The 10248-nt window shown below is 49.0% G+C and overlaps 1 protein-coding gene across 1 annotated transcript in view; it reads right to left on the reverse strand.

The window, feature by feature from the left end:
• Positions 1-4724: 4724 nt before the first annotated feature.
• MCIDAS (multiciliate differentiation and DNA synthesis associated cell cycle protein) overlaps positions 4725-10248 on the reverse strand; it is a 7953-nt gene continuing 2429 nt past the window's right edge. The window contains exons 2-5 of the mRNA XM_019531697.1: positions 7991-8076; positions 7528-7742; positions 7227-7337; positions 4725-5822 (exon numbers count right to left, since the gene is read on the reverse strand). Of these exons, the coding sequence (XP_019387242.1) occupies positions 5391-5822; positions 7227-7337; positions 7528-7742; positions 7991-8076 (844 nt within the window). The 3' untranslated portion in view covers positions 4725-5390. The remainder of the gene's footprint in view (positions 5823-7226; positions 7338-7527; positions 7743-7990; positions 8077-10248) is intronic.

Here is a 10248-nt window from a genome sequence, read left to right on the forward strand (position 1 = left end):
CACAGTTGGCCAGTTTCACCAAGAGGTGATCAGGTTAGATCAGGCCAGCCATTTTTTTGCCTGGTATAACCTTCCTGAACATTTGTACAGATCAGCACTTATGTAGACCTGATCCTAGTTAGGTTGATCTAAGTGTAACGTATACATGTACCGTAAAACTACCCAACAGCCACATAAGCCAGAATAAATTTCAAGATAATCTGAGTCAGCGTGTGTATTTTGCATACATATATACCAGTCTCCTTCCACTTTAAATGGACAAGCCAAGAATTTTATTACTACTGAAAAAGTATTATTTCATAGTTGGTAGGGCCAGAAGGGACCCAAGCAGATCATCAAGTCCGACCCCCTGCCATGGCAGGAAAAAGTACGGGGGTCAAATGACCCCAGCAAGGTGTTCATCTAGCCTCCTCTTAAAGACCCCCAGGATAGGAGCCAGCACCACTTCGCTTGGAAGTTGGTTTCAGATCCTAGCCACCCTGACCATGAAGTAGCGCCTCCTGATATCTAGTCTGAATCTAGCCTCTGCCAGCTTGTGACCATTATTCCTGGTCACTCCTCATAGTGCTTGGGGGAATAGGGACTCCCCCAATGCCTGCTGGTCCCCTCTGACTAGTTTGTAGATGGCCACGAGGTCCCCTCAGCCTTCTCTTGTGGAGGCTGAACAGGTTCAGGTCCGTTAACCTTTCCTCGTAGGGCCTGCCCTGCTGTCCCTGGATCTTGCGTGTGGCCCTCCTCTGGACCCTCTCCTTGTTGTCCACATCCCTCCTGAAGTGCGGCACCCAGAATTGGACACAGTACTCCAGCTGTAGCCTGACCAGTGCTGCATAGAGCGGGAGGATCACCTCCTTGGACCTGCTTGAGATGCATGTGTGGATGCATGAGAAGGTGCAGTTGGCCTTCCTGACCGCTTCCCCGTGTTCTGGATTTTTTTTTGTGGCCTTCATGTTGTTGTACTTTAGCCTAAGAGACTGTAAGTGGATATGATAACATATGATGACAATTTCCCATCCAATGTATTTACTACGATATATGAATTCAATGGTAGGAACATGTTATTCTAATATAAATGTATATTGTTGGAATTTATGCTGATAAACTGTTTTTCGAAGTGTATAAATTCAGTCTTAGATTGGATGCATCACTACCACCAAAGATGCTGCAAGCCAAACTCAGTTGTTAATTATGGCTATAAAATTCAACTGCCTTGAGATCATGTCTTAGTTCTATTTGGGGTACTTCTCTGACCTCAAATTCTACCCTCCATCATCACTGGTATCTTATCTTCAGCAAAAGACATGACACTATCACATATTGTAAAATGTAACTCCTCTTGCTTTCAAGAAACTTATACTGAAGAAGGCCCCCAGGAGATAAAAGCTCAGGCCCTAATAGTAACAGTTTCCTGGGCTGGGAAAGAATTAACTTCCACCCACGGAGTTCTTTAAATTTCTAATTATAACCACTCCACCCATGCCAATCCCTTATAAACAATCCTGATTCTTTACTAAACTAAGTCAAACCATGTGGATAAGCTTGAGGACATTTATTAATTCTAATTTTGTTGAAGAGTATAAAGTAAATATTGAAATAAATAGTCATTAGCTATAGAGTTTGAACAGGTGTTAGGAGCAAGAGAAACTTTGAGGCTGTTTCTGGTATATCTATGAAACAGTTGTGCCAAAGCAAACTACTCTGATATTTGACCTTTCTAACTTAGCTGTTTGTTAAGAATATTCAATGCAAAATGTAAATAACTGCCACTGACCATAAGTAAGTCAATGTTTAGAAAAGATGAAAAGGGCTGCTGCTGTCATATAAAACTGTCTGTAAAAACATTTGTTTTTTATCTGAAGTTAGAGCTATGTGCAATTTTACGTAATAAAAATGTTTAGGAAAACAAGTGGGAAAAAGTTAATAGAATTTAACTTCTGTGTGGTAACTTTAAGAACAGCCAAAACCAACAAAGGTTGCTTTACGGGAAACAACTCACTATGATAACTGTTGGCCTCAATGCGCTCAAACACCAAATTGGTGGTCTACCATGATGAGACTGATATCTGTATGTCCCATCTTCCAAGAAAATGGTGCAACTACCAGGCAATAGACTTTTCTGGAAAATCAAGAATGAGACACTCGGCAACTTCTTACTGAAGCTAGCTCACTGTGCAGGAAGACATTGAAGATTCACAAAGCCAGGAGACAGAGAAGGGCTTAGGGAAAATGATGCCCTGGGCGAACTTGCATTTTGGTGCCCACTAGCACCTCTCCTGACACAGCAGAAAGCAGCAGCCCCAAGTAGAAAGTGCTTACAGCGGTACCCAGGCAGAATGGCTCCCCCTTCAGCTCAGAGCCCAGCAAGCACTTGAGGCCCACAGCAGTAGTGCTGAGTGTGCAGGTGGACAGGAGGCAGCTGGAGAGCATGGCACAGGCTCCCTGGATGCCCCACTTCATCCTCTGCTGCTCCCCCACCCCCACTGGCTGTCCCTGCCAGTCTCATCACCACTACTGCTACCCTCCACTGCCAGCCCATCCTCATCCTCCTGTGTCCTCCTCAGTGGCAGCCCTTCCTGGCGAGGTGGCCACTACATGCTGCCCAGGCATGGTGGCAAGAGCTCTTGGGAAGAGCTACTGCTCCACAGGCAGCCGCCAACCGCAGTTAGCCAGGATGAGAGAGAGGAGGATGGCCTCCTTCCACTCTACTGCCTGGCATGGTCAGAAAAAAGGTAGAACTTTTAGCATAATAATTACTTGTGAGCACTCCCTTTCTGCACAGTAGTACTTTTTGTTTGGACTAATGACATGCTGGCTTTTGGACCTGACGTTTTCTTGGCCAGGACATGTTAATTACCTTATGAAGAGGAAGCACTTTCACTTTACATTATGTAATGTATTGTTTTCCAAGTGGTGGTCCATAGACCACGGGTGGTCCATGAGGCCATACTCAGTGAGCTTCAGCTTATAGTGGGCTTTCCCTCTTTATGATAATGGAAAGAATGCAGGATGATCCATAAGAAGTGGCGAGGGTTATCAGCAGTCTGTTGGTTCAAACTGTTTGGGAAACAGTGATTTAGCTAGTTGTTATATTAGTCTTTATAATAGGATGGTGGATTGATTTGCTTTTTAGAACCTTCATATATATGGCAGCATTTAATCAATTTTACCATTATTTTCCAACATTTTCCAACTTCTACAACTATTATTTGCAACAGGATGAGGTCTACATCTACTAAAACTTTCTCCACTACCCGTACATTCACCAGGTTGCCATAAGACCCTAATTTGCAACAGGTAGGGCTTTCCTGACAGAACCAGCCTTAGGGGTGGGCAATGTGGGTGACTGCCCAGGACACAGTGATCTGGGGGGCACCACACACACACACACACACACACACACACACACACACACACACACACACACACTTCTTGCCTGCCCAGGCTCTCCATACTTGAGTGATAACTGCTACTGCTGCTTTAACAGCAGAGGCTGGGCTGCTGCTGCTGAGGAACAGGTATCACTACTGGGGTTTCTCGTGGTGCTCTGCTTGCTCCCCTTCACCCCCAGGAGCATGGTTGACCCTCCCATGACAATGCTCCCTGGAGGAAAGGGCCATCATTCCACCCCTTCCCAGAGCTGATATACCTCTGAGCATGGAATTGACCCTACCTGGCTTCTTATGGCTGGCCTGTGCATGGCTTGGAAAGACTCATAGAAGGAAGAGACCCTACTGCTGCCCCTCTTGCCCCTCCCTCATTATGCTAGTGTATGGCAATCAGTCTGACCCTAAGCAGAGGAGCAAGACCCTCTAGCCAAGAACCTCTGGAGTTCATTGTGCCAAAATGGTTTTAAAAAATTAAATGAATTGGTTAAATTCAGAATGTTAACAAGACTTAAAAGATCCAAACATCTCACAATAAATTCAATACATTTTTAGCACATTTGGGCTAGTTTGGTAAAACCTTGTTAACAGGCTAAGTGCTAAAGAAAGGAATTAGGTGCTTAAAACTATTTCTTAAGATGTTTTAAAATACAGTGAGCTAACAGTTTGAAGAGTCAATTATACTGTTATTATGATTTACCAAGGGTGTTTATTTTGTATTTTCCTTTTTCTGTTTAAAATATTAAAAAAATAATAACAAAAAAATAAAATATATATACCAACAAAGTGATTCACTTGTTTTTTTTATTTATGCAATATATATGTTACTCTTCCAAAGTTGTAGTATTTCAGAAAATCTTGTGAGGATGATGGGAGACTTTGATGCAGCTTGCTACATTTTTATCAAACTATGCCCTGCTGATTTATGGTGTCAGTGATGGTTAAACACATTACAGACAAGTGTAACAGATTCTGCACCTGTTGCCTATTGCAGGGCCAGGGCTGTTAGCCTAGATGGCAACGGACTTCCATTAAGAAGGGTAAAACATAATTGCTCCCCACTAGATGGTTCAGAACCTCTCATAGTAAAAGGTTATTCAGAAACTGCAGTGCTCAAAAAGTGATTAAGGAAGGAGTAATTCACACATGAGTAATTCACTAGGAACCCAAGGACTATACATGATTTGTATTAAATGCAAATGGCTTGTGCTCTTTTATACCACATTCTTGGCCCATTATAGCCACAGCTCCTTAAATGCTGAAGCTACAACACTTCAGCAAGCAGTCTTTGATGGAGATTGGGATAGTGCACTGTTCAAAGGCAACAGAATTCTCTATGGTTTCTTACCACTACCTTATTTACTTATTGCTGTGCTGGTGATGCACATGACTGCACAGCCAAATTATACTGAAAAACTTTAACTGAGAATGTTGTGACTTTCAAGTTACCTGTCAATTCTAAATGCATGCTTTTTGATTAGGTATGTGCAATAGAAGTATATTCATTTAAAAACTTTGAATGCCCATTTCTTTATTTCTCTTTACTTGAGAAAATAGTACTGAGTGCATACAAGCACATGCTTTTTTTTCTAATGTTCTCTGCTTTAGCAGAACAAGTCTTACAGTAAGAAAGACACTTTTGTGCAAAGCAGTCAGTGTACCTACCTGATACAAAACAATGTTTATATGAAACTATTAAAAATCCTTGTCAATTTTAGGTGATCACATGGGATATAAAAATAAATATAGCTGTACACACAACTGTGACTTAAATATGACTTTATAAGCTTGGAACACACAATCACAGCCCAGCTTTATTTGAAAAAAAAAAAAAAAAGCATCCAGATTTTTCCTCAGCGGCTTCCAATGAAACCCTTCAACTCACCCTCACCACAGGCAGCACTGGGAGAGGAAACCTCATGGCCTGGCTGGGCCCAGCCAGTGTAAGAACAGGCAGTGCAAAGCCTTCAGTGAGGCTTGGCCAGTGTAGTTAGCTGATCCTTTTCCAGTTCAGCTGGGGACCCATCTGAACTTGTAGCCCCCAGTTGCTGTCCTGATTGTGAAAGCATTGCCCTGAGGGAATGCCAGTGTCCGGATCGTGCCATGCTCCTTGATGGAGGTCCTGAAAGCTAAGCCTTCCTCCAGTTCACTGTCACCCAGCTCCACAGAGCTCTGGCTGCAACATGTCTCCAGACCATTGAAGGCTCCATGCAGAGGGATGGCCTGGCGCTCCTCAGCCTGGAGCCGCAGGCGCTTCATGTCCTTGCTCTCACCAAGCGTCTGCAGAGCGGCATGGCACTTGTCTGAGATCTCCCGCAGGATCTCGTCTACCCCCTCACAGCCCTCCTGGCCAGCAGCAAACAGGTCCTCCAGGCTCCTCTTCACTGTTCCCTTAGAGTGGGAAGCATCTGGTGCTTCCTGGGCCTGCTGGACCATCAGTCTCTGCGAGAGGAACCAAACACACTGATTTCAGTGCCTGCCATGCACTTCCCCTTCCCCCCATTGGACCATAGCAATCCAGGGGCAGGTAGCTCCTGCTCCCCCAGGCCTGGAGCATCCCCTGGGATAAGTGCAGACAGTCAAAAAGCCCAAGGCTGAATCAATTCAATCTTTGCAAGTTAATCTAAACTGCAGAGATTGAACACATACTCACTTTTGATTCCAGAAGTACAGCCACATGCCTGCAGTAGCTCAGGCCAGAACATGCCTTCCTGCTCAGCTAGTACAGACAGCTTGGGCCAAGGTTAGCCCCCCACCCCCGCAAAGGAGGCTTGCAAAGGAGGTGCAAAGTAGGGGTGTGCAAAGTGGTCCCTATTTGATTCACATTGGCCCAAATCAGGGATAGTGATTCGATTCATTGATTCAGATCACTGTGCCTGATTCAATTACTCTGAATCCAAATCTGAAGATTTGATGCTGATGCGGAGAATCAGTAATTCAGACATAGACACAGCTTTAAAAGTTTTTTCTACATACCTTGAGATAGTAGACACTGTGATGCTGGGGTGCATGGAGCATCCCACAGGAGTGTGGGGGGACCCTCCACATGCTTGGCAGCAAACCCAGAAGTGGACCAGAAGTCCTTCCGGTCCACTTCCAGGTCTGCCAGGGAGTGTGCTCAGCCCCACCCCTCCACACCCTCCCAGCTCGGCAATTGGCCATGGGGGGTCCCGTGCCTCCCCCCAGACCCAGGAGGTACCAGTCACCGAGCCGGGTGGCCATGAGGGGGGCCACCGGCACACTCTCCAGAAGTGGACCAGAAGTGCTTCTGGTCCACTTCCAGGTCTGCCGCTGAGCACACTGGGGACCCCCCCAGTGCTTCTGTGGGCCGCTCCAGCATTCACAGCATTCATGAGCCCCTACTACCTAGAAGTATGTAGAAAAAACGTTTAAAGCTGTCTGTATGTCTGAATCGCCGAATCTCTCCAAATCAGTTTGGAGGGTTCCAATTCAATTCAGAGAAATTAAAGGGTCCTCTGATTCGATTTGGATCCAGAGATTCAGCCACCGAATCAGGCCAAATCTCCGCCAAATCGAATCAGGGACTGAAGCTTCACACAGCCCTAGTGCAAAGCATCCTGGGATGCTGGGTGACTGAGTTAACTTGAATCTGGAGGGGATCTGGGATGGACATGCAATAAACTGATTGAACCTAAATCAGTTAAGTCTGATTCTACATCCATCCAGGTTTCAGCCACTTTGAAAGCAGTTTACGTGCACTGAACTCCTGTGGTGTTACAGATTTGAATCAGTTTTCGATCACTTATACCAGTTGAGGTGTAATTTCTGCCCCTAGCTCTGGTGTCCTTGCTTCGATTAAGGAGACTGGGGTGGGGGAGCACTTACATTAAGCACTGAGGCTAGATGCTTGGCCTGGCTGGCCAACTCCTTCAGCTGCACGTTCTTCTCCTTTAGGGATGTGATCTCCTCTTGCTTCTGGGATAAGGTGACGTGGAGCTGTCAGAGGAGAAGCAAGTCAAGCATCATTACCTGGGTACTGGTATGTGACTGCACCATCCCACTGGTGAGCAGTGCCAGCCCCACACAGCCAGCAGACACTGAACAGAGGAGGGGGTTTGGATTGGCTGGCAAGAAGCAGGGCATCCTCTGGGTGACTCAGACACCCCTGCCGAGTCTCTCCCCCTACCTGGTTGTTTTCCACCAGAGCATCTCCCAGCGCTCTCTGGTTGTGGTCTGCCACCTCCTTCCAGTACTGCTCAGCCGGGGCAGCACCTGATAGGCTGGGCTGCGGGATGGGGGTACCTGGCACAGTCTGAAGGCAGGGGTTGAAGGCAGATCCATCACTCAGTGGGAAGCTGAACCCAGCAGCATCCAATGGAGGTGGCATCAGGTCAGTAGGATCTGCGGGAAGCCGTAAGGGTTACACGGCTCCACCCGGGCACCCACCACTCCAAAGCCTCTGGCACCAGTGCTGGGGCCCAATGTAACATGGACCCGTGGTCCCCATTTTGGGGATGGGGATTTAGAGCAGCCCCTGCAAGTCCCTCCAGGCTCCCCTCCACAAGGGCAGGAAATCATTGCTTTGGCTGAAGGAAGCCACAAGCCGCAGAGACGCCTGTCCTGGGTGCGTGGAGGGGGGAAGTACTTGCCAGGAAGGAAAGTGCTGACGGCATCTCTGAACTCCTGGAAGTCGAAGCTGAGCTCAGGCTGCAAGCAGGGAGCCTGAAATGAGATCCTGCCTCAAGCACTGGCCGTGGCTCCCAGGCACTCCCGCCTGGCCTTGGCCCCCACCTGCCTGCCTGGGCGGCACCAGGAGGCAGCAGGTGCATAAGGCCATGCTACTGTTGAGCCGCCCCCCAGCCGGGCTCCCCATGGGCGGCCCCAGAAGCCAACACCCACCCATCCCTGCCAGGTGTCCCATGGCACCACAGCATCCCCATGCACCTGGCCTTGGCCACGAGTGGAGCCAGCCCCTCAGCCCCTGTGCTGTGGAAAGCAAGAGGAGGGCCAAATGCCGTGCTGAGCCCTGGGGAAACTGCAGCAGCCCAAGGCACTGCACTCTTCCAACCTGACCCATGTGATCCCTCCCCCTACTTTGTTTCTTGTGCCCTGCAAGGTGCAGGGCAAGAGTTCCCTGCCCCTTCTCTTTATTGCATGTTTCACCGCAGCAGGGACAAGTGTCCCTGGAATAGTTTCACTCAGGCACAGACAGTAAGGGAAGAAGAATGGAGACTGGCTGAGCAGGCAGCATGAGAAATCCTGCCCATTTTACAGATGAGAAAACTGATGGCATCATGAGATCTGCCAACAGACCAGTGCTGGGAGTAGCAAGACAGAACTCCCTTTGCCCAGTGCTGTCTGCATAGGTTCAGTCCTCTCCTCCCTGAGGATGCATGGCCTACAGCAGTCTTTTCCCTTCATCCTGCACCCAAAGGCAGCTTCTTTTGAAGCCCTACCCCCTTTGGAGTGGCCCCTTGTCAATCCCTTGCTATGGCGACAGGCCCACGCTGCCTGCCTTTCTTGCAAGCCTGCTCAGAAAGACACTGAGGAAATGAAGACTCCAGCAGATCTTTTGTTATGGCATGGGTGCTGCAAGCAGTGTTGAGACTTTCAGTTGGGATTTCCAGTTCCATTTGATTGGTACCTATAGTCAGGTCTAGGTTTGGGTCATCTCTGCCACTAGTGTACTTGGTGACCTTGGGCAAATCACTTCACCTCTGTCTGTCTCAATGTGCCCCTCTGTAAAATGGCAATAATGGTGCTGGCCTCCTATGGAAAGCACTGTAAAGAGCTGGGTATTATTTTAGTGCAATAGCAACCAGAAGCACCACTGTGGGTCTAGTCCCCATGGCCCTAGGAGCAGTACAGACATATATCAAGAGAATCCCTGCCCTCTCACAGACAAGGAGGTTAGAGTGGCAGTGATGGCACTGGCTGGCTGGATCTGAGTCAATTAAAGAAAAAATTCTAAGACACATGGAGATCCTACCAGGAACAGGGGTTCCCACTAGTCCCTTTCTCCAGTCCTTATAACAGCTTCCAGAGTGCTAGCTACATGCACTGACCCTCACACAGTCTCATCCCTGGGGCAAGCTGGCAGCCTCCCCTCCAGGAGTTGCCTGTTAGAAATCAAGCCCTTTCCTTTGCTGCTCAAGTCTGCCTTATCCTTACTGTGCCAGATCCAGACAGCAGCAGGAGTCCCCCTATTGACTACAGTGAGCTTCAGATCAGGCCCTGCACCCAGAGCAGGATGTGTATGAGAGCAATCAGCAGCAGCAGCGGCTCCCATCTTGGTTGTTACAGCACCTCAGGTGCCGCAGCGGTGGTGGTGGCCTCCAGACTGACTTGACTTGACTGGAGCTCGTACCACCCCCCAGGCCGGGAGCCCCTTTCAGCATCTCTGATGCTTTCAGTGCCCGCTGCCAGCACGTCTGACAACCTCGATCACACGCTGCTCCTGGTGCCTCTAAACAAGCCAACCCCGGGGGGGGGGGGACAGTCCCCCACCCACAGCCCCGCATCGCATGAAGAGCCGGGGCCACGAGCAGCTGTTGCGAGCTGGAGCCGGCACGAAGCTGGTCCTGACTCAGGACTTCATAAAGCCGACAAAGGCCACTAAATCCCCGGCGGCTTTTCCGCACCACGGCTCGGCCAGAGGCTGCGGCTCAGGGCAGGACTGACCCGCCCCGGTCCTTTCTCCCAGACGCGCCGAGAGCGAACGAAACCTTGCCCTTTGCGGAGCAGCAGCCGGGGGGCGGCGGCTCCGCTGGATGCCCGGTCGAGACCCCGCAACCAGCGCCCCGCAGCTGGCTCGCGAGACTTGCTGGAAGCTACAAACAAAGGGCACCGGGCGCGCACAGGAGCCGGGCAGTGCCACCTGCCCCTGGCACCCGGCCGCCGGCAGGAG

Source organism: Crocodylus porosus, unplaced genomic scaffold, assembly GCF_001723895.1.
Source record: "Crocodylus porosus isolate Cpor-Errol unplaced genomic scaffold, CroPor_comp1, whole genome shotgun sequence".
NCBI classification, from domain to species: Eukaryota; Metazoa; Chordata; order Crocodylia; family Crocodylidae; genus Crocodylus; species Crocodylus porosus.